General features: G+C 37.9%; 1 protein-coding gene across 1 annotated transcript in view; it reads right to left on the bottom strand.

The window, feature by feature from the left end:
- Positions 1-25336, bottom strand: part of POLR3B (RNA polymerase III subunit B) — a 74801-nt gene that overhangs the window by 45803 nt on the left and 3662 nt on the right. The window contains exons 5-13 of the mRNA XM_040559892.1: positions 25127-25202; positions 22679-22779; positions 19157-19248; positions 17846-17963; positions 16731-16839; positions 9504-9626; positions 7862-7978; positions 6430-6564; positions 688-849 (exon numbers count right to left, since the gene is read on the bottom strand). Coding sequence (XP_040415826.1) covers positions 688-849; positions 6430-6564; positions 7862-7978; positions 9504-9626; positions 16731-16839; positions 17846-17963; positions 19157-19248; positions 22679-22779; positions 25127-25202 — 1033 coding nt within the window. The remainder of the gene's footprint in view (positions 1-687; positions 850-6429; positions 6565-7861; positions 7979-9503; positions 9627-16730; positions 16840-17845; positions 17964-19156; positions 19249-22678; positions 22780-25126; positions 25203-25336) is intronic.

Raw genomic sequence — 25336 nt, forward strand, 5'->3', positions numbered from 1 at the left:
GTGACGTGAATGAAAATATCCACTCCAGTAGATAGATGTGCAAAAATTTAACCAAGACAAATATTTTGACTTAATTCCAATCTTTTTGCAAAAATACAGCATCTAGCAGTTTTCCTGTTACAATTTTGTATTATTAGTGTTGACATAACAGAAAAGTACAAGTTTCCATGCTACAAACTTGCTCACACTAAATTTACTCGTATTAGCTACTTCATATGATTAAAAAGGCATCACCCTTCAAAGAGCTCAAAATTCAGCTTTTTTTTTTTTTTTTTTTTGGCAATTGTCTTCCCTTCATGATGTTTTCCTGCTGTTTTTCAACCACCTTTTGGACATCCCATACAGCTTGACCCTACCTAAATCCAGGTAATAAAAAATACTATGAGACACATAATAAAGCAGAACATACAAGACAGCAAGTTGGATAAATACATACACAATCACTGTTTGAAATTTGCTCGTTTTTACCATTCCATGAAAAACACTTCAAACACCACTTTGAAATAAATGGTAAAATAAAAAGTGGTTTGATGATTAATGATTCTTCAGTGAATTCCAAAAGCCCTGCCCATGACAGAGTTTTGCAGTTTTAATCTATAAAGAAAGTTAGATAGATTTGACTAAAGACAGTAGAGTCATGAGAATAAAATTTACACCATTTCATTGTGCATTAAAAAAAATACTTACTGTGGAGATAGCATTTACCATGCCATTAGTGATCTGGTCTTGACGCATATGCTTCACTACATCAAACTGAGCTGCACGTTGCTTGGGGATCACCTGGTCAGCAATCTTCTTCAGTTCAGAGTTAAATTTCTTGAACAAATCTTCAAATAGAAGAGAAAGAAGCTGGAAATACAAAACAATTGCATTAAGGGACAAATGATACCTCTCCAGGTCTTGGAAACTGGGGGAACAAAACAGATGTTTTAATATTTCTACCTTTATAATTCTAGTCAGTTAAAAGATATCCTGTCTGATTCTCACTTTATATTTTTCTCACAAGATTTTTGCTTATTAAAATGAAGCACAATATTAAAAAGATTATTTTATAATAGAAAGCAAAGTGACATCTTTTAAATATTTAATATCCTAAATGCACAATCCTGAATTGCACATGTGATTTGGAGGCAAGACCAGCTTCTGTTCTAATACTAGATGCAATAATTGTAGTAAACCAACAAGTGAAGAGTCACTTTGAGGTATTCTATTACTGAAAGTAGAAAAGGCCATTCAAAGTACCCCTTCCCAGGAGCTCTTTAAAATGGACAAGACAGATACCCCATGCAACTGTCATAGGCTGTTAAGGAAAGCAACTCAGCAGGACAAAGTTTGTAGGCAGTGCACAGTTTGCAGGACCAGAATGAAAGACAGAAGGTGAGCAGTTACCGTAACTCCTAGACAAGTAGAACTAGGGACTTTTTAAAGGTTCAAATACAAGCTCTACTCTCAACAGCTGGAAAGATGTATCTCAGGTTTTGTAGGCAGCTTCATCACTCAGATACACTTTTATCCTGCTACTTTCTGAAAACCAGAATCCATGAAAAACCAATCACACAGACTGCCCACTTGATTCTACACCTGTCATCTTTTTCCACAAGCGGTACTATCTGAAAAGTGCACTGCTCTTCCACTTTTCTCCCGAAAAAAATAAAAAAATAAAACGATGAAGCTACCTAACACAAGTGAATTGGGAAAAAACACAGCAATACAACTCTTCAGAAGTGCTGCAATTTAAGCCAATTATTTCCTCTATATGCATACTAATTACTTCTAGTTCTTAAAATCTCCATAAAAGAAAAATGCTAATAAAGTTTCTAGCCTGACCTTTTTTGCTCTCTGATTTGCTTTGATTCTACAGCTTGTTCAACCTCTCCTTGCAGACACTAACAGTTTTCCAAAATACTTAAAACTACATTGCATGACACATTTTAAGTGTTCACAATGATTAGCGAGCAGTGTAAATTCTAAAACCTGGCAATCCTGTCAAGGGACTTGATTTTACAGCAGCTCCACATGTCAGAAGGACTGAAAATGCAGCAGCTACCAAATGCCAGAAGTGGTAGTTCCCAGTGTACATGTCACTGTGAGGCCGAACGAGCTAGATTTTTGGCCATCACAAGCTAAGACTTCCTGGAGTCAGTTGTACAACTTAATCTCTGTATGTACAGAATTAAACTGAATTATAACTGTCTCCATTAAACATAGTTGTAACATTTCTTTCCCTTCTGAAAACAAAGAAAGTAAACCACACATTATTCTATCAGTGAGATGGGCCACGAGTTTTCACTTGCTTTCCTCTACCTACACATCCCAGCTGGGCTGGCCAAAACATTTGGCAGATGGTACTGTAAAGCAGCTATCTAAATGATAAAATGCCCTTTTCACTGGCATTACATATGCATTTAGGAATAATCAAAAAGCACTGGAAACTCAAGACAGACACACGACTTGCAAGAAAACACTCTCACTGGCCTTAACAGAGAGTAAGACCACTCAACAACAAGAGTAAGTAACACTCTACAATATATAGGGAACACTTACTGCTCAGTTACTGAACTGTAAACCAACCACACGAACACACACAGTTTGTTAACTCTTGACAAAAATGGCATCCTATTTCCATTTAGGACAGAGAGTCTTTGCTGGAAACTGTTTAAGTGTTTTTTGTTTTTGTTTTTTTTTTTGACCTGGCCTTGGTACGAGAGGAAGGTGTTGGAGAGCCTCTTGCCCTTCCTGATCTTTGCAGTGCTACTCACCTTTACAAGATGATACCCTCTCGCTCCTATCAAAAGAAATCCAGTCACCTGCAACTCACCTGTGATGTTACAGCTCATTTAAAGAAGAATTTCCTCAGAAATAAAAACACCTTCTATGAAGCACCATATTAAGAAGGAGAACTTACTGGTGTCTCAAAAAAATAGATTATGAGGGACGTGTTTCAAATGAAGGGAAAAAGGAAGGGACACATGCAGTTTTAAGATGGCTGAAAGTCTTGTTAAATAAAAAATCTTTTGAAATCAATTATGTTATACATACAATATCAACAGGTTTCTGAGCAGGACATTTAATGAAAAGGTCACTCTGGGAAATGGTTTCATATTTTAAAAATTTTATGATTAAGAAATCAAATCTCCTAACTCCACATGCTGTAGGGATTATAAAGTCACATCATCCTTCCTCTTCTCTGAACTAGTAAAGTAAGTTACACCCCAAGTACATGAACTTGCTCATGTTTGCCAGTCTGAAAAGCGTTACAGTTTGCTAATTTCACTCATAGACTCTCAGTCTGTAAGAGCTCTGACTATCTGGCAAGACAGAGTCTCACAATAACCACATTATTTAGGTCAAGAGTAAGTGATTAAAGGAAAAGGATGGAATGCCAGTGATAATATTCAGTGGATTTCATAGTTAGTCCAGGGCCTTTCAGCCTGCTTAAGACAGGATCACTAAAGAGCAAATTATATTTAAGAAAAAAAAAAATACTGACAGCTCATCAATTGATTTTCATTGAAAATCCAAAGAAAAATTAATAAAGAAGTTAAGCTGCTGAAATACAGTTTCACCAATTAGCTTAATGTCAGAGAATTCTAATTAGGCGCCTTGAGATTGCTATTTAGCGTTTAAGCCTTTAGAGTGCCAAATTCTCCCTTTCACACAAACTGGTTGCAAAATTAAAGACATTAGGCAGCCTTAATTATATTATCAGAACAGCTGGGATTAGGCAATCTCTGAAGTCAAGGCGGTATTCTTTTGTCACAGGGTAGAAATCCCTTGCTTTCCAGGGTGCCGGATTTTGGTGCTGTTCCATATCTCACCCATACAAAGCAAGCTGCATTAGAAACAAAAAAAAATGAGGACAAAGAACAGAGTAATGCTTAGCAAATAATGAACACATTAAGGAAACAGAAAAGGTAGGTGAAAAGATTAAGCCTGAAATCAGTAGGTTTTGCTAACACCTCAGCTGGCACCTGGCCTACCAAGCCTCTAGTGGCAGAAAGACTAAGAGAAAGCTCTGTAAACCAGCTTGGCTAGTGGATACAACTCTGTTATCTAAAGCTAAAGCACATTTCGTACTCTCTTGTCCCATGGGGTGTGAAATTAGCAGCTATTGTTTTCACACATCTTTATAAACACAATGCCTTTTATGTCTTTACATTGTTTAGACCGCTATGTTTTTCTCCTCACATGGGAATCTTTTCTTTTTTTTTCTTTATTCAAATTTTAAATCAACAGGATTTTTATTCCAGGAACACGCTGGCATTAAGACAAAACAAAACAAAAAACAAAAACCCTCGCTGCCCATTTTAATCACACAAACTTTAGCTAAACACAAACATTTAGAAACTGACAAATGATCTCTATGCTTTTTAGTCTGTAATCCAATCAAATTAATATTACACTGATAACATGGCAGAGAGGAATTCAAGTGTTCAGCTTGAAATGAGCCTTTAAAATATCACAAGGGATCCAGAACTACTCTTAATCAAGCGTTACAACCCCCCCCTGCACAGTTCTCCTTGATGTAGAAAAAATATGCACTGCCTTTGTTATGATGATCCTCTACATTTAAACCCCCTTCCCAGTTAATTTAAAATGACTTCATCTGTTAACATTTGTGCGCAGAAGCCTTTTTCTTACGGCTTGTACAATACTTTTTACCTGCTCTATTTTCTGCCTCTAAATTGTTAGGAAAGCCCAACTGTTTTTCAATCCAGTTAAATAAGGACAATGGGATGGCAGAGCACTAACTACATTGCTTACAGTCACACTGATCTACAGCAACAGCACAACATAAAAAATAAAAAACACAAATCCATTACATATTAAAACATTTGTTGAACTGGAATATTGCACTGTCTTACGAGCATTACGCCTTAAAGGTACATTCTGCTTTGGTACAAGAGTAGAAGCTTGATGGAGAGTCCCATACTAATTTAAAGAAAGGAATTTCTTTCCTAACTGATTACAAGTTTTCATAGTTTTATTTGTGCTCAGAGTGTGTTCAGGACTGTCATCTTAGTTTTTCAGAAAACTAGGATGCAAAGCACGTTTTTACTTTTACTCTGAAATGATTGTGCAGTGTGTGTGTGTGTTCCCATGTGTGGATGGAAGACAAGGCAGAGTGGGAAGGGGAAGAGGCATATAAGGCCATATGCAAGGACATCTTAAAAAGTACAATATGAATGAGCATTTCCATTGCTGCAACAGAAATACAAATGATGTGTGGAACTGAGGTGCATAGCTTCTCCAAGCTGGTGCATTATGTATCCTGTCTGGATTTCTAATAACCAGAGATGATACTGATAGCTAAAATTCCAACTTAAATTCATACAGAGCACAGCAATAAAATCAAATTCTTGTCTAAATTGGTTAATCAAATAACTGCACATGGTGAGGAAACATCCATGCCAGGGTAACCAAGCTGTTCCTTCACCAAACAGGCAAATTCCCACTGCTTTAGGAGAATAAAGTTTGGCCAAGAGCTGTAAACCACCAACCTCTCTGTAAAAGAATGGTGCCAGTCAGATACCTCAAACCATTCTCTCCTTTGCAGCCCTTTGTTACTGCTTCTACCTCCAGTGCCAAAATTCTGCAAGCACAGAAGTCTATGCACTCCATTTTCACTAGTCAGTCAAGTTAACTTACCTAATTTCAAGATTCAAATAACCCCTTCTAGCTTTGCCCTCAGTAAACTGAAGATTTTACCCACTAGTCATTTTTTGCCAGAACTTGAAGGTTGTAACATCCTTCTGGTGGACAAACAGAAGCAGTGGGGGATTTTAACATCTTCAGCAGACACAGCTGCACCCAGAAAAGACAGTAAGAGCCTCTGAAACAAATTGAGTGTTTGTGCTTCCTCTCTTGAAGGCTCAAAACAGAGCTTATTGCTCAAAAAGAAGTGTCTAGTAAGGTTTCAGAGCACATACTTTGTTGATTCATGCTACTTCAGAGGCTAGAAAGGCAGCTGACAACAAATAAGCAATTCTAGGGGCTTCTCCAAATTACAGAAGGCTCCAGAGACTGTTCTGTGAGCTGCTACAGAAGCTGGATTCTCCGTAGTGGCACAGCCTAGGCCTAGTATTTTGGCACCTACTCGACTCCAGTTCATTACCCTGTTGCTTACATAGGGACACTGGAAGATGGATCTTACTGTTGATGTCTTGGCGCTAACAGTGTTATGATGGAACTAGAACTGTTGCACTATTTCTACTTTTCTGTCCTTTTATCTGGCATAGAGGCAGAAGCGAGGATACAATTTTTAGTCCCAATTGACATATCTACGAGTCAACACAGAAAAGCCAAAGAAAATAAAATGAGAGGAAAAACTCTTCAACTGAGAAGATCAGGATGCTTCTTATTTGCATCTTTTAAAAACAGCTATTAACAAAATCCCAGAAGAACCTTAACTCTGAAGAAAAAACCTACCTGCCCTGCCAACTCCAAACGTTTATTTCCATAGTAGTCTCTGTCATCTACTTTATTTTCTCCTTGAGCTAGAATTACTCTGCGCACCATCACTGCTGTGTATATGCATTTGGCACGAAAGTTGAATTCCTTCACCTGTAAACAAACAAACAAGCACATACTGGTGTTGCAGGATCAATTCCTTAGCTGTTACTCAGACACACATTTAAATCAAAAGGGAATCTGGGCTGATCAAGGAATTACAAATGGGATTTGTGCACTTCACCTTCTTAAAAATGCTACAAGTAATATATGTTAGTGACAGTGAAACAGGCAGTAAATGGAAAGCAAATCAGAATAAGAGTGTAAGCTGTAAGGATAAGGTCCTGAACTAACAGCTGATACTGCCTAGCTAAAGAAATTACATACGATGATAGATAGTTCAATGGTGCAACATTTCATAAACACTAGGATTACTTTTGACTCATTCCAAATGTTCCTCTTTAGTTTGAGGATGATTTACATTATCTTAGCTACAAAGCAAAGACATTTTATCCATGCCAAAAAAGCTCACACCATAAAAATTGTGTTGACTTTTCAATACGGAACAGTTTCTCACAGACTGTCAAAACCTGCTTCACCTTGTGATAAGGACCATCTTTTTCTGCTCATTTTCAAATTGTTGCATATCTACCAATTAAAGACTTGCAACTACCTACCAAGACGTGCAACTGCCTTATTTCATATGTTGACCACAGAAACCAAATTTGTACTTCACCCTTATAATAAAACAACACTTCCCAGAAGTTCACCTCCCTTATTCCCAACACTTACCAGGACAAAACTTAAGTTCTTATACTATAGGAACATTCTCTTGTGAGAAAGATGAGAGAGAGATTCATTTACAACTTGTCATTTTTGCATCCTGATCACCTCCTGTAAGACCATCAGTTCCTGTTTTCTTTTCAAAAGGACTGATGCAATTGCAACTGATGCCATTTCTGGCCATCATCTTTCAAAAGACAAAAAAATAACGCCTTCAAATTTTCCTTAAGTAGAAATTTTTACATTGTGAATATCTTGCAGATCTGTTTTTTATCTAATTCCCAGCTAGCACCAAACTTGCTCCTACACCATTGTGTTCTAAAGTGGGCAAGACAGTGACAGTGGTTGAACACAGATCAAACAGAATCTCTCTACCCAATGGACTCCAAAAGCATCTTACGTCTCATAATCACTTTGTTATTCACTTTGTGTTTTTTACCCTCTGCTGCACGATTTTATTAGAAGTCTGCTGAGCTCTAGAACAACATGGTCCACAGCTCTTTTTGCACAGAGGATTTCAGATACAGTAGCACTCAGAAACATCAACAGGACAAAGTAGCAAGATAAATTGTTGCAACTCTAAAAAGAACCACACAACTTTACTCCAGCTAAAGAAAACATTACATACAAGAACATGGGTCAGAATAGTTGATGCTAGCAGCTCTCGTGCTTCTTCCATCTTTGTTTTCTTTGGGCCTCCCCACATCCTTTGCCTTCGTACTTTGTTTCCAATATACTTCAATGCCTGTCAAACAGGACAATTAACTTGAGTTAATATCAGAATTGTTACTTACAAAAATATACACACATAAAGACATCTACACGCACTCCTCAATCAATCAGCACAATCTCACAAGCCACGGATGATACAAACTTCAGGCAAAGTGCAAAACACAAATTATGTAAGTGATGTTAATAAAAAGAAAAAAAATTGACACAATTGATTATGATAAAATATACAATGTTATTTATGTTGGTAACATTTGGAATTGGAAGCAGTGAAAGATTATGATTTCTATAATACTAAACAATGGACATTGCAGATATATAAGAGAAAGGACTATGTAAATCCCAAAGACATCTAGTTTATTTCATTTGACTTTTCATCTCCATTTTTTTGTGTACTTGCTGAGTTTCATCCAAGTATTAAACAGTGAGATACAACCTAGGCACAAATGTTACTATGTAGTGTCCACATCTGTCTCCAAGAGTACCTTGTAATCATTAATGGATTCTTAGTCTTACTAGTTTTCAAAGAAAGGGAAGGAATCTACAGAATTCAAAGTCAGACTAGTTAAAGAAACAATCCTGGACCACACAGGGAAGTTTCTGTCTGGAAATGAAGCCATGCCCCCTATGCCAAAGAATTACCCTCTCCACTACATGACAGACTATCCTTTCCATCTGTTTGTAACCTTCTTCACCAAATAACTCAATTTCTTTTCATTTCGTCTAGCGTTTCTTGTATAGAGTAACTTCTGTATTTCTGTTTTCCTGCTTTCCTGGATGTCTCACATTTTTGTATGTTCCTCCAGCTTCACCGTTTTACTCTTCTGACCCTGAATTTATAAGGCTTTCACGCTACCTCTAAGCTGGAAAAGTCCCAAAAGATGCAAACTAGAAAGACGCTCACTTTAACAATGCTCAACATAACAAGTGGAAAGATTTTATAATATTTACAATGAAATAGCAAGAATCAAACCTATCTTCAAGATCTTCCTTTAGCAAATTAATACGTACATACGATGGAAATGAAGCCAGTAAAATGGACTGCATGCTGGCAAATTAAAAAGTACATGAGCTGAAGAGAATTCTGGCCAGTCTTTAGCAGGACGAAGGGTGGCTGTTACACTACAGGAAATTAGAACTGGAGGAGAACATCTACTCGCAATGAAATGGTCATGTCCACGCCAATGGGGCTTCTAAGAAACAGGGGTATGCCATTTCTTAAAAAGTGGGAATTATCCTCAAAAAACTAATCTTATGGATGTCACTACTTGTCACATACATTAAAACATAAGCCTGGACTTCTGAAAACAAAGCATTTCTTGACTTTGTTGCTTTTCAGTTAGGCAATATAGAGCAAAGCCTAACTTTTGCCAGGGCCTGCCTCCCTTAAAACCCTCAGCTTAAAATACTGCCCCCCTCCCCCCCAAACAAACAAACAATCTACCTTGAAACACAAAGTGTATGTGGACTGCTGACAGAGCAAAGTGGTCAACACCATCATCTTTAGATTTTATGGCTTCTGGCTATGTGAAAAGACGCACCTGCATCTGTGTAAAAATCTGAGCTTTTTGGCATTCTTCCAGACTAGGAGCAAATGCAGCCATCACATGTTCCTCTGTGCCAATCATCTGTACAATCTCTTGGTCACTTTCAACACCCATGGCCTAGGAAAAGAAGAATAGACAGAAACAGCACAGGCTTTATGTTAACTCACTGACATTTGCTTATGCTAATTTGGTATTGTTTGTCCGCATTACTACTAAGCAAGAGCTAGTTCTTCTCTCAGAAACCGTGCCATCTGGCACTGGCAGCACATATTCTAGCTATGGAAGAACCCGATATGGAAATCTTGATAAGCAGCAGGAACACACACACACACACTTTGGAGAATGTCTTTTTCTTCACTGACAGGAGTTAAATTCTGTGGTTTTCTTAAGAAAAATAAATACCAGGTAATAACAACCCTACGTGTGTTACAACCAAAACCAATTCAGAACCTACAATAAAGGTGAAATAACTTAAAATATTACACATGGTCTCTTACCACAAGCAATTTTGCACACTCAATTGTCTATGATACAGCACGTTCTATTTTACAATTTACCTCTTTTGCAGCTCTTTGCATTTGGAAGATGACTTCACTAAACAATCCCACTTGAAAGCCATTCTATTATTTCACTGATCCTTGGACACCTTGTTAGACTTTATGCTGCAGAAAAAGCTTAATAAACTAAGAAAGCGCTTAACAGGTTTAGAGAAATCTCTCTACCAGTAAGTGTTTCAAGGTGGCAGCCAGCAGTGAAGGCCTTTGTGGATTCCAGATGGTGCTAAAGCTCCCCCCTTCACACATTTGGCTGGAGCTCTGCCATATCAAGAAACAGAATAATCTCACTAAACCTCTTCTGTCTGAGTTATAATACGTTTCTCAGAAGTTTGTGAGGAAGTTACGTTTGTGTTCATATTATTCTTCAAACTGCCTGCCACAAAGACCATTGTAAATAATAGCCTATGTGGACCCTAGCGTTCTGGTTCTCGTTAGAAACTGGCAGCATCCCAAAAAGTTACATTTTCCTCAAAAATGCATGAATACCTTTCCTTCTTATTGCCTTCATTGGGTGTTATTTTGCTTAACGCCTAGCTAATGCTATCCCTCTGCAAAACTGTTGCCCTAATTGTGGAGTATCCAGCTTTTTCTTTTTTCTCCCTTCTTCTTTCTTTTTCAACAAGATGTGGTTGGTTAAGGTTCCTTTAACTTAAAACTGTCTCCTCACCTTGTGGTTTATTAGAAATTAAAAGCAGTGCAAAAGTAGCACACACCTGTAACCATGTGAGGACATTCCAGTTTTTGTGTAAAGCACAGATCACAACTCCACCATCTCGGACAGATTTGACTGCCAAATCAAGATAGAGTTACTTCACCAGGTAGGAGTGTTTCATCATAGCTCATTCCCACTAAGCAGTCATACTGCTGATCTCAAGGTACATTTCAGAACCAGAATTGTCCCTTGTGATATTACTGTAGTTCGGATTCTGTTTTTCAAATATTATTATGCTTCCTCACCCTTTCAAATAAGGTCACACAGTAGTTAAAAAAAAATTAAAAAATCTCAGTAGAGAAGTTAACAAAATCCATTATGACTTGAGAGCCAGACTCATACAGAAGCCTACAAAAGCATGAAAGCCTTACCATAGTCATTTTTCACACTCTTAGGACTTCAGAGCTGACCAGCAAACCAGTTTAAGAACCACTACTTGACTGACACCATTACTGCACTTAGCCTTCATAAGAACAACATTTTAAGGGAATTCTTTGTACCATTCTATGGACACATACCAGGAACACTTATCTGAAGCACATCACATGCAAGTCGATAAGCTATCACCCTAATTCTTGCCACCAAATTAATTTTAAGATGGCAACCAGACCGTAAGAGTCATGCAAAAAGTGAACAAAACAAGCAGGGAGAAAAATAAAATCATCCTGCAGTGTTATTACATTTGTTTGTCCATTTGAAAACAGAAAGCCATGGTGAACTAAAAAGGGTTGATAATTTCTTACAACTTGATGAATACTCTGATTAAAAGTCTGACAACAAAAAGATTTAAATAGGACATACTGTTATACCAGTGTGGATTTTCTAGTTAAAGTTCACAGCAGCAAACTCACATGAGAACACAAAATTTGTGTGGGGGTAAGGCTGGGATCTGCCACCAAACACTGTATGCTGTATCGTTAGATAAATGCAAATTGGAAGAAAACTAATTTATGAGTAATGACTACAAACTTGTCCAAATAACTGAAAAAAATGCTGATACAGTAGCCTACAAGTAAATCCACATATTCCCTTATGTATTCTCTATAACCACGGACAGAGTAGCACACGCAAATATACCTACCTGCAGCATTAACAGAACAAGCAAAAGACACATGCTGGTTTCCTTTTTTTTTTTTCAGGAAATTCAGCCTTAATGTTGCACTTGTCCAAAAAAAAAAAAAAACACAACACCAAACATGAAAATCCCTCCCACTCCCCAAAAAACAATATTCCAGAATTAGCCTATAACATCATTACAGAGTAACACGATGTTCCTGGGTTGTTGTTTGTGTTACAGGAACACCAAGGACATGCAAAGCAGAAGTGGGTCCCATGCTTAAAGTGCTGCTGATCCGATCCCAGGACAAAGCTGACGGAAAGAGAATTAACATTAAAACAAAGCTAGAGACAAGTTCTCTTGTTTTGGTTTTGATTGGAAGGCAATGTTGCAAAGGGATAATTTTACAGGGGGGGCAGAGGGGAAGAACATGTTGCAAAGGGATAACTTAGCAGGAGCACTGAAAGGATTAGAAAGGAGACGGCAGCAGGCTCATGAAGAGCATGGTTGGAAAGCTGTTAGTTGATGGACGTGGGACAAGTCAAAACAAACATTAACAATACTCATATTGTCCTGAGTTCAAGTGGGATAAAGTGCTCCAACTGGGGTCAACTGCTTCCTCGGACCGGGGAGGTTCCTGTTGCCCAAAGTGCGCGTGTGTGTGTGACAGTAAGCGTGTGATGCATGTGCACACGTGTGTGCATACACACATGCATGTGAAGATGTGATAAAGTGTGCGTGAGAGAGTGTGAGCCTTGCTCTTCCTCCCCCAGCTTGTGTCTTAATGATGATGTCTAGGCGTTTCCATGGCACTTCCCTAGAATGTAGTTCTGCAGTCCATCAGGCTAAATTACAGAATGGAGACAGGCAGATGACTGGATTAAAAAGATGTCAGGGAAGTTCAAGGTTGACATCACAGACAGAATTGGTCTGGAGCTTTCATAATTCAAAAGATACGAGCTATGAAACTGCAGCCATGGGAACCCCTAATTCTGTGGGTCCAGCAAGACCACCACTCAGCTGTTCCTCTAAAACTGCATCTTAACAGCTCCAAGAATAACACAGTTTTTTAAAAATGAAGCTCGACTTGCTGTTTACATCTTTTGCCACAGGTCCTAGAGCAGCTCCTTACAGTCCCCACATAAACTGAAGATAATTCACCCAGTTACGGAGGTATAAAATTCAACTTTGAAGTCCCCCTTAGGCTATGTATAATTCTCTTCATTCTCCAACTAGTCCTGGTGCAGCACGCAACCTTCATTCATTCAGGCAACCCTCAGCCCCCAGGAGTATACCAAAACAAGATCAAATACCCCAAACAAAAATAGTCCTTACCTTCAAACAGCTCAAACTCCCTAAAACATAGGGAGCTCCCTGCAAAAACAGCAGAACCATCTCATCTGTAACCCTGATGTTTTTCAAAACAGGAACATCCTTAAGGACAACTCAGTATTTCACATCTCCTTTAATGCTCGTTACCATCTAAAACTGAGTTCCCCCAAGTAAAGCATGTGTAGCTCAAAGCCTGACATAGGTGAAAATACACACAATGCACAGTTCACACAGTCCTGTGATCTGTGCACGACTGACACTTACACAGCTAAAACAAAGGTCTCTTGGGGTTGCAAGTCAGCTGCGAACACCCTAAATATCGTTCTGGTTGCACGTGTGTATTAACTAATAAAGCAATCTTACACAGTAAGCAGGAAGCACGTTACTTTTGTCTAACGCTTCCCACTACAAGGAGTTCACATCCCTTTAAAAATCTTGACAAGTACATACTTTGGGGCAAAACTGTTCACTTCAAGCCATTGCTTCAAACCAAAACCTGCATTTACATATCTAAGTGCTGCATGAATGCCTCTGTACCTTTCAAGTAAAAAGTTTGGGGAAAAATGTTTAAGCTAGCACAGCAACGAGGACTAACTCCCCCACATCTGAAGAGCAGACACTTCAAGTCTGTCCTAGAATAGTCCCAGGAACATGCCTTTTGTAGCCTCTCATATTTCATTTAGCTGTGGTCAATGTGTTAAACTTCATAAAATCACAACCTACATGTGGTCAGCACAGCTATCTGTTAAATGTTCAAATATGCCAGTCACAAAGATCCTTACAGGTCTGGATGGCAGAAAAGCAAAGCAGCAGAACAGCTCATTCAGGCTTGCAGTTTAGATGGGACTACGGATAAGGATGAACTGCAAGGCAGGTGCCCCTTTTAGGGTGACCCAGTTCCCCTATCTATCCAGGTCAAGGGACCTTTAGATCCACAGTGCTATTCCCTTCCTCCCCACGAAAGAAAAGAAAGGGTGAAGAACAACATACATTCAGGTCTTTCCCTAAAATGTAGCCAAGATGTGTCCATGAGTCATACCTGAAACATGAAAGTGATCTTAGATTCTTGTTAAAGAAAGCACTTTCTGAGTTTTAGACCTCAGTTCTGTCAGTGGGTGGTATTTGTAATGCTCTCTTCTTCACAGCCCGCACTTTTAAGATGAAAATGTTTAAGGGATATTATTACCTCCACTTTACAGTTGCAGTAGCCTTAAAATCCCCACAGATCCCCAATACTTGCTTGCTTTCCTATAAAACTGCAATGATATTCTGGAACAGATCTGTATCTTAAATCATTTGCAATGACACCAAGTCATTGAAAGCCACCGCGACTAGAAAGAGAACCCAAAATTGCCCACTTTTCTCCTACTGACTCTCAGTTATCCCTGACAAAAAACCGTCTCCTTCTGACTAGCCCATGCACTGGATAGCTGTCCTCTACTAATTACTAAAAATTCTCTTAGTCTTAGTAAACACAGGCGTCTCTGGAACTTGGTTGCAGCCTGGATGCTGGTCTGGTAGGTAATCCAGAGCAGTAGGTTTTTGCCATCATTTTCTCATCTTATTTTTACTCTGAAATTATATAAGCAGTTAGTACAGTAAAAGTTAAGGATGCAAAGGCAAAACTTCAGGCCTGGGACTGTCTGTACAACTTAACTTTGCCCCTCACATGCCAGATGTAGCCTGTGATCTCATGTCTACATGACAGGAAGAACACAAGTAACAAGGAAGATCCATGCTCCACGCCTAAGGCCTGGGTCTCTGCAGAAAGGAATTATTCTCCTTTCTTCTCCAAAAAATCTTTTAGGCATAATACTGTTGCATGAGAGAGCTGAGGCTACTTGGGGATCCTTCGGTAAGAAATTTTCCAGTTTCAGGGCTATAGCCTTTGTAACTTGACTTCTGCTAGTTAAATACAACAATACGATATCCACATTACAGCAGCGCCCACGAAAGAAAGGTCAGAAGCCAGTGCCTGCCCAAGAATTCACTGAAAAGACTATCTGGGGTTATTAGTTTCCAGCTGGAGACTCATCAAAAGTGGACAGAATATGCCTCAATTTCACATGCCATTAAAAGAAAAGGTAAGGAAAAGGACCACTCACAAAGACAGTAAGTGCTGGTCAAGAATGGGACATTCAGAATCATTAAAAGGGGTGCAACTAATTCTCTGCTGAACAAAATCAATATAGATCTTTGAAAAGTACTATTGCTGAGAACTTCCAACAACTCTAACCCCTTATTCAATAAATAAATTGAAAAACTATGTAACATTTATCTAGAATTTAAAAGGTATATAAAGGCAGGTGGATAACTACAGCACTCATTGTTGGAACATGATCAAATGGTCAGTACAATGCTGTTAAAAAAAAGCATTCCCACAACCTCCTCAGACTTAATAACTCTAAGCAGTTACTTTTCTGTGGGCAGGTATTTATCTACACCAGCAGGGGGTGACAAAATGTAATAAAAGTCTGTTAGTGAAGGTGGAATCCAGCTGTTTGGTACTTGAGCAAATGGATTAAGAGCTACATTAACACTTTCCTGTAATAGAAAAGTTGTGAATTTAATTCTGACACTTTTACGTGCACTGCTGCTCACAAATCATTCCTCAACCTCCTTTAACACTGGTCACTAAAAACAGGTGATCTCCAACTACTTGAAGAGATTAGTGTATTCGGAGATAATGACATTTACTTCTCAAGTCTAAATTCAATTGAGCTATTTTCTAGTACCAAACCCAAACACTTCCTACAAGAAAACTGATTCTTATAACTCTCGTTCGTCTGAAGAGACGTGCTAATACAGAGAAGTCTGTAGTTGCTAACTCCAGCACATCAGCAGTGCTGGCACGAACTCGTTGGATGCTGTGTGCAAGTGCTGCCCTCTCCTGGCATTTTATTTCCTCTAGCGATTGTCCCCCCATCTACAATTTGCTATAAAGCATTACAGTGAAGACAGTAAGGGGGCTACAGAAGTTACTTCTGGTTGGGGATCCAGTGGGAAGCATTTTAGTGCCCTGAGCCACCTTGCCTTAAAGGATTTAGGAGTAAGCCTAAGAATTGTAAGGCTTCCCCAAAAGCTGTTATCTTCATGGTTATAACTGGAAGCCATGTATAACCAGTTCATGGTTATGTCATTTCACCAGATCTGAAATCAAAGGTATTGAGCATCGCAGCAGTTCATGAGTTTGAGGGAGAACAAAACCAGAAATGAAGACCCTTAAAACAAGCTTGCAACACAGCTCTTAAAAAAGAAACAAAAACTCTTCCGGTTTTCTGTAGCAACAGGACCACAAGCAGCACAGAGGCATCTCACAAAGCAGAAAGAGGGTAGCAGGCGTTTGTCTTGGCACAGCAATGCTCTCCTCACAGAAAATTGCAGCACTTTTTCTCCTCTTTGCTGTCCAACAAAGACAACTTCCCAGGGGAAAAAAGGCTTTCTTTCTTTCTCTCAGCCATATCCTTTTGTGCGTATTAACTTTTGAGAGCTGCTGTCCATTTTCATTCTTGAACTACAGTATGGATTACTTTTTTTTTCCCTCAAACCAACAGTTGTATTACCTTAAATATGATAGCAATGGGAATATCTTCAGACAGAGTGTTATGCCTCAGGTAAAATCTTCCCTGTTTCACAATCATATTTGTTCTGCTCTTCTTCTCATGAGTGGAACTGAAATTAAAAAAATATGTTACGTGGAACAGAAAATTTGCACTGACACTCCTAGAATCTGTATAAAACTTAGCAAGCTCAAGCAATCATTTAGCTGAATTAATCCCACCTTCTCCTCCTTTAAAAATTACATGAAAACAGACGGGCATGCCCCCTTAGCTCTAAGGTGAAAGGATGTTATCATCTGTGATGGGAAAGGTCAGCACTAAACTAAATCAAGTAGAAGCCTGTACTTTTCTGAAGCATCTGTGCATGCTTTTACATCAACTTGGATGTAGCCAGCAAGGTCAATCTGTGCACAAGTCCTGTGGCAACAACAGTAACAAGATAACAATACTTCCAGTTGTACTCGTAACCTTATCTAGGCTTACCAGGGAACAGTAAAGTAGCTAGGAAAGATGTGAGAGGCCTTTAGCCCTCACACCAAACTGACAAACACCATATTATACCAGCATACAGCTTGAAAACACGACCAACAGGCAACTAGTACATAAATAAAACTCAGTCAAGGAGGAAAGGCCAAACTTAGACTACCTGGCCATTTTCAATAATTTGTGCAGTACAAAAACATTTGATTTTGGTTTCTTTCTCAACAGCCTTTAAAAGCTTTTAGAGCCATTTGACAGAGAGAGTTAGACAAAAGGTTACATCCTGTTTCTACCACTGTGACTTCATGTTACTTGCTACAAAAGGAGGACAGACACCATCAATTAAAAGGTGCACTGTGTTGTGTTAAAAATTAGAACTTGCTTTTCCTAGTCTGGGATGAATACTGAATCATATAAGCAACTCTCACTGATCTTCGTGGGAATACACTACTAACAGATTTGGGGATTGGTGTCTTAGCATACAAAACAATGGCAGCAAGAGAGGGCCAGTGGATGTTTACAGCTTTTTGCCATTAAACTATTTTAGGAAGAAAACTACACAGCTACTTCAGCTACAACAACAAACTTTTAAAACTTCATTTTTATCTCCTTTATGTAACTGCAGGCATTTACTATACCTGGTAACAGAAGCACCAACTGTGCCTTTTCTATCAGCTTCCACAATGATTCTGTTTTTGGATAACTGCTCTTGAATAAGAATGACTTTCTCTACACCTTTAACAATGAAATAGCCACCTATTCAATAGAAAAGAAAGATTTTGCATGTCAATAGTCTTGTACCTTACTCACCTCTTTCAATATGTCTTTGAATACAAATTATTACAAAGCAAACAGCAAGTACATAAAGGACAAAACGGGAGAGCAAATTATCTCTTAAAACAGTGAACAAACTCTGCATACAACCTATGATAACTAAGAAAACGTTCCATTAGACTAAACAGAACTTTTGCTGGGCTCACACACAGTATCTGGGATCTAAGAATTTGTTTGGAAAGTACTTGGACAGAGTAAAAGTGGCCAGAAAGAACTCTCAGTCAGACTAACACTGAAAAGCTGAAAAAGAAAAACAGAACCAAAAAGAACAAAAAAACTGTAAAGTAAGCATACTTATTTAAGGATGTTACAGAATTATTATTTCTAAGAATTAGATAAAATATTGCCTACCAGAAGAATATATCTTAAAGACATCAAAAAAGAACTGGCCATTTCAGGTACTTGGTATCAAATACAAAGAGTAAGTCTTCCATAGTTACCGACTTGCTCTCTCCAGCACTTCAACAAGAAATTAATTTGAAATACATTTTAAAAGGTAATATAAATGCCTTTGTTGTATCTAAGACAATCTAAGGAATCTGCACATAAGCCATGTTCGACTCCTCTCTTCAATTGTAGCTAGCTACTAATGCTTGCCCAGCACAGCATATCACTGTATCTTGCCATCACAAGCAAGCACAGCACAGATAAAAAGCAAAGAACTTCCTCGTTATAACCCTTCATCACCTCTGTATGTATCAAATATTATCATATAATATTTTTCTCACTTTACAAAAAGCAGCAAATGAGGATTCCAGCTCTGGAGGATACCATTATACTTCCCTCTTCCCTGATCCATTTTATTTCCATGAACTAACTCCACCTCTGCTCCCATGTAACACATCACGGTACAACACCATACGCACATCTCAACTTTTTCAAAATTTTGTACTATTATTTTTGTGGTTGAAAGCTCTGTCTGCGAATGCAAACATTCCATGTTGTCGACTATTTCTTATTGTTTTCAAAAGCCTGTTGATTTTTTTTAGTTACAGGCATAAATTTGAGAAGTTCCCACACTGACAGGAACCATACCGATGGGGTATATTCCTCTGCAGAAAAGGATTTAACGCTGTAAGCCAAGATGGGTAAAAGGAACTTGAAGACAAATGTACCTGGATCTAAGGGACATTCGTTAAGTTTTGCAAATTCTGCTGGAGTTTTCCCAGTAAGAACGCAATTGGAGCTACGCAGCATGATAGGCATTCTGCAAGGAAGACAGAAAAAATATGAATAGTCAAATTCAGAACAGTGATCAACATGATTTCCCACGTTGCGATCACACCTCCTGGTTGCAGAGAGATAGCTTCTGTAATACATAGTCTAGGCATGAAGTTTCCCTGGAAGTAGCTCTGATTTCTCTGGTGTCTTAGTACAGAAGCCTGCAGCAAACAGTTTATGAAGTAACATGTAGTGGTAAAAAAATATTCCAAGAAATTAAAAATTAATCAATATTCCTTGAGAGTTTAAAAAAAAAAATGGGGGGGGGAGGGGGGACAACTAAAGATGCACTGACTGGATATAAAGCAAAACCATGAGGACACTCAAGCAGTGGAACAAGCTGCACGAAGTAGTTGGGCAGTCTCCATCCATGGATGTCTTCAAAACCTGACAGATAAAGCACTGAATAATCTAGTCCAATCCCAGAGTTGACCATGTTTTGAGCAGGAAGCTGGACCAGAGACCTCTGGAGGTCTCCTCCAACATGAATTATTCTATGGATCCTATGATGAAGTCAGGGAATGTTCAAGTTTATGCGACTTTGTGTGATTACATGGCAGTCTTCCTAGCAGTTTGGCTTATTCAATAACTACAGCAGCAACAATTTTGCATTTCTTAGTAAAAAAAGAGTAATAGCTTCTAATACACCTTTCCACTCTTATATTTTTCACTGAAACTTTTCAAATAGTTCACACTTCTAACAAAAAATTACATTTTGCGTAAGATAAAATCAGCTCACCTCTACACCTAACAAAAGACCTCCGTGCCCTTTAGTCTTCCTCTACAAAAAGTGGACTTTCTATACAACATTACAGAACTTCATTCCTTAGCAGAGAGTCTCTCTAAGACCTATGTTTCACATACGTGCTAAGATAAAGCTTAAATATGGGTGAAAATCTATTTCTGCTATGTAACTGTCCTGGTTTTGGCTAGGATAGAGTTAATTTTCCTCCTAGTAGCTGGTAGGGTGCTGTGTTTGGGATTTAGGATGAGAATAATGTTGATATCACACTGATGTTTTAGTTGTTGCAGAGCAGTGCTTACACTAAGCCAAGGACTTTTCAGCTTCTCGCTCTGCCCTGCCAGCGGGCAGGCTGTCGGCCAGGTTAAACCACAACAGTAACCTCAGAAATATTTCATCCAAAATTACTCCAACAGAAGTTAAGATTAGGCGGTTCTTCCTAAAATGAAGAATTTTTTTTTCATTTCTTTTATTCAGATCTTATCAATTATTCAGATTTCTTGACTATTTTCATACGCTTATACCTTAAAAGAAAACAGATTACTCAAAATTCTGTATTTCTGAAAAGGAGAAAACACTCCAATGCTCTATACAGATAATCTGTTTGTTTCAGTCACTGCACTGAGAAAGCAGTTCCTGGAGATAATAAGCCTCATATGACAATCATAATCTTGTATCACACACATGATAAGTCTGATATGTTGACTATTTACATCAGAAATACTAACTAGTTGGCATAAGGAAACTCAAAAACGCAGGATGCAAATGCCATCACTGAAAACTCAAGAAAAACAGATGTCACTAGGTAACTATTCTCTATTTCTCTTGCAAGCACTAAAATATTTTGCAGATAGTAGAAGACACTATAGAAAGTCATTCACCTTATGCGGGCAGAATGTATTTTCTTAAAAAATATCTGAAGTTATCATGAAGAATGGGAACAACAAAAAAAAGAAAATAAAGATATCAAATTTCTGTGCAATAAAGACACTAATTCAGAATGCTATTAAGCATTCAAAGGAAGTTTTCCTTTTTACTTAAAGACACAAAGATGTTACCTTGTTTGTTTTTTGTTGTTGTTTCTAAAACAGATAGGTTATCAGTGATTCCACACACACACACAAAAAAAATAATTAAAAGAGGAAAGAACCTACAGCTCTTCTGTCCCAGTCTGAATTGCATGCCAAGCAAGAGCACTGTATACAGAATCACAGAATCATTACGGCTGGAAAAGACCGCTGAGATCATCTGGTCCAACCATCGCCTTACCACCAATATCACCCACTAGACCATGTCACAAAGCACAACATCCAAGATGCACTCACCTGAGGAAAGGAAACTGGCATAATACTAGGCCTAGATGAACAAAGTTACTTTCCACGGAAATAATAACTGGATATTAGCAGATTTAAACAGCAAAAATACTTTTTGCAGGTAGGCCCTTAAAATCAGTTTTATGACATAATTTTATTTTTTAATGGAGAACATATACTTTTTTTGCAGCAACTTCACCTCAAAGGAGAAAGAGAAGAATTTACAGGAATGGGTCCACATCTAAGATCCAGAGCACTGTTGCTATGCAGTAATTTAGTCTTTTCCAGTATATTATGGATGCTTTACAAGTATTCTTCAACCCACTTTTCTGTTTGTTTGTTTTTAGAGAGATGAAGACAAATGTCTAGGCTATTTTTTGTTTCCTTCAGCTATAATTTAACATAAAGTACTGTGTACAAATTGATAACAAATATTTTAGTGAAAAAGCATTTTACATGAACTTTTTTCATTTACCTGTAGCACAAACCATTAAATAATTCAAAGTACTCAAATTTAGATGTTCCTTCAAACATATTTTCTTAAGGAATAACTCTAAACAATAAACAGCGTTACTACAGCTACAGACGCTTATGGTTTAACTGCACTGCCGTGGTCTTCTGACAAATTCAGAGTATATTTTTTGATATAGAAGAGCATTACAAGAAGTGTAGCTCCTTACATATCTATCTTCTCTTTATGTCGAGTATTCCAACTTCAGTAAGACACACAGTCACATACTAAACCATCTCAGTAAGCCATTGCCATTTAAAGCCAGCAGGATTGACTTAAAAAAACTTGTCTACAAAAGGTAGACATCTTTGTTGCCTTTAAATGGAATTGTGGTGTAACTGCCAGCTATTTTGTTGTTTTAAACCAATTTTGAAGGACAGCCTAATTTCAACTGGAAGAACCAATGCTTGTGTTACAAGTTTTACCCTCCATCTCCCGCAGACACCTTTACATTTTCTGTAGACTGAATAAAACACCTTCGGCTACAAAATAAATATGATTATTCCTATTTTGAAAAAAAAAAAAAAAAGATTTGCAGCTCTTGTATTCTTTCATATAGTTTCCTCTTTAGTTTATATCAATATAAATATAGACAACATCCATCTCTAGATCAATTCTAACAAATACCCTTCTTTAGAAGGAGACATTTCGAAAAACAAGACAGCTTTTGAAAAACAAGATCTTGGAATGGAACCTAACACTCATATTTTGTATAGCTGTTCCTCAAGATTTACCTGCTGTCTCTTAATGAGGAAGCAAGGTTAGTCTGCATTTATTTTGCAATAAAAACTTTTCCCAACACAACAGCAAATAAAAACAAACACCAGAAGCTTGACATCTGATATCTGACCTGCCAATGGGTAATGCATTGCGTATGATCCTCTGGCTACCGCGCGTATATTCAATGTCCACTGTAATCGGGGCAGAGTAAGTCATGTCTCTCAGGCGACACTAAAACCAAAACAGTCATATCGTTAGGTGTTAGCTTAAAACTGTCTCCTGCAGGTAGTTGCTCACAAAAAACAACAACAACAACAACAAAAAAAAAAACAAGCAAAGCAAAGCTAGACCAAGCCCTTCATGGCACCTGGAATATACTTTACAAAGTATTTTATTTAAAAAACAAAGAAACAAACAAATGAAATTTTCACCATGTTTCAAAAGCTGCCAGTAGATCTGTCTCTTCAAAGGACAGTGCTGCAGAGCATAATCCGAACTGTTTATTTAAACTAACAGACCTAACTGGGAGAGCTGCCACAAAGACTGTGCTCTAGTAACCACGTGCTCTGATTGCACTGCTCAGTTCAGGGACGTTTCTATATGAAGACTCTCAACAGCAGGAAAGTTGTGCTGTCATTGGAAGTTTGATAGCAGGGAAACACAAAATAGTAAAAGGGACGCTATGCTACCTTTTAATAGAATGAGTACATCTCACAGTATGCTGCTGCTTCCAAAGATGACTTACAGAAGGCTCACTAAGCATCACTTTTTCTAAAGATTCCCAGAATTCATTTGCAAATTCATCAGATCACAAGAGAAGCAGCATGTACATATCTAGGACATTATATAGCTCAAGACTCAATCTAATACTATTCTGATCTTTCTCCTCTGCTTTCCCCAACCTGGCTCTATGACTGTCGCTAGCCCTTAAGGTATCGTGTGTCTTCATTCAAGACAAGGTTCACTGCATTTGCAGAACACAACAGAGCAACTCACTGCAGGACATCTCTGATCTCATTGAGCATTTTATACCTCTGAGTTCCAGAACTGCAGATTTATCAGGATGCAGACTTGTAGTACATTTATGTTTCTAGACATTCAGTGTATTGACTACGCATTAATAAAAGGCAATTAGGACTGTCCTGTGCACTGAAGATGCAACTGTAAGGAAAAACATGCCCCGAGAATTATTGTAAACTGGATACTCTTTCTCTCCACAAGAAAAATAAATAATTTCTCTAGTAATAAAATACCGATGTGCACCAGCAGTTTTCAAGCTGTGACTTGTAGGAAACAAGGTCCCACTGTGCTCTGAGCAACTTCATTGAATTTAAAAGTAACTGAAAATATATTTATTTCTAATTACTTTAAATTTTTCTGTATGAATAGTTAATAAAACTCTCATAAGAACTGTGTGAGAAAGAGAGTTAGACAGCGTCAACAGCATTACTTGGGGAAAACAGGGCTTCAGAATTCTTTGCGTGTGCTTCGTCCACATAAGGCACAGATACAGAACAGTGCAATATTCCAGTATTTGTAATTTTGTATCCCCTTCCTTGAGGTAACTTTTCCTGACATTAGACACCTAAGGGTGAAAGGCAGGTACTTACCTGTATGCATGACTTGACCTTGAAGCAAACCAAGGACACAAAAACTCACGAATTTGATTAAAACTAGATAAAATACTCAGACCCTTATGAAAATCTGATCATTTTAGGTGCCTCTGGAAAGTACTTTTATAAGCCTTTGACACAGAAATGTTATGACATACTCATTAGAACTCAGTCTTTGTTGTTGTTTTGTTTTTTTTCTTTTTTTTTTTCCAATTGCATCCCTCATTTAACCCAATCAACGTCTTATTTACAAAAATACTATGGCCTTCATATGAGTATAACCCATTGAAAGAAAAATAAAAGAAACAACACACTAGTAATAAGCATCAGTGAGAATACATCTGAGATGCAAGAGTAGGCTATTCTAAATCTGGGGTGACCATACTCCAGAAAGCATTTATTTTGCCCTCTTCTGCTTGTACTGTCACTTTACTTGTACAATAAGAAAGCATTTTAATTCCTGGATTCTTGGGTATAAGTCATTAGCCACAACTTTTGCACAGAATTTCATTCACATATAGAAAATCTATATCTCACTGCATTTTGTCCATATTCTTATCTACCGATTTAATGTTAGCTACAAATCTGTGAGAACCACGAGCTGTTCTGTATTACATCTAATTGGACTGCTGATGGCTGAGTTACTGGCCTTACTTTCCATTGATTTAAATGAGATTTGAGTCAGGTCATTGGAGACAGCAATGTGGCTGCGCACAAGAGGCAACCACTAGATGGCTTTTTTTTATTTTTACAGAATCTCTCCAAAGCACAGAATGTCTTCCATGCTAAAGCTTGAAGTGTAACATATATATTAAATGAAAAAAAAAAAAAAAAGACCTTCTTTCAACTGTGAAATGTATACGGCAAGGAAAAAAACATCTGAAATGTGAACCGATTCGTCAGGTTGACAATAGGCTGTATGTAGGTAAATTGAAAGAAAAAATGAAAAATGCAAACATCAATACCTCATGAGGTGATACAGGTCGTGTCACATTGAAGCTTTCTTCCACATCTGGAGTACCCACATAGATATTGAGGTACCTTTAACACACACAAAAAAATATTGCAAAATATTGCACAAAATGAGCAATGAGCCAAATATTTTCCTAGCGACCTGAAGGAAGCAGAGTTCTACATCTATTGAAAAATGAAGTTGCTTTAATTAATAAGGAGCC

Source organism: Cygnus olor, chromosome 1 (assembly GCF_009769625.2).
Source record: "Cygnus olor isolate bCygOlo1 chromosome 1, bCygOlo1.pri.v2, whole genome shotgun sequence".
Lineage (NCBI taxonomy): Eukaryota > Metazoa > Chordata > Aves > Anseriformes > Anatidae > Cygnus > Cygnus olor.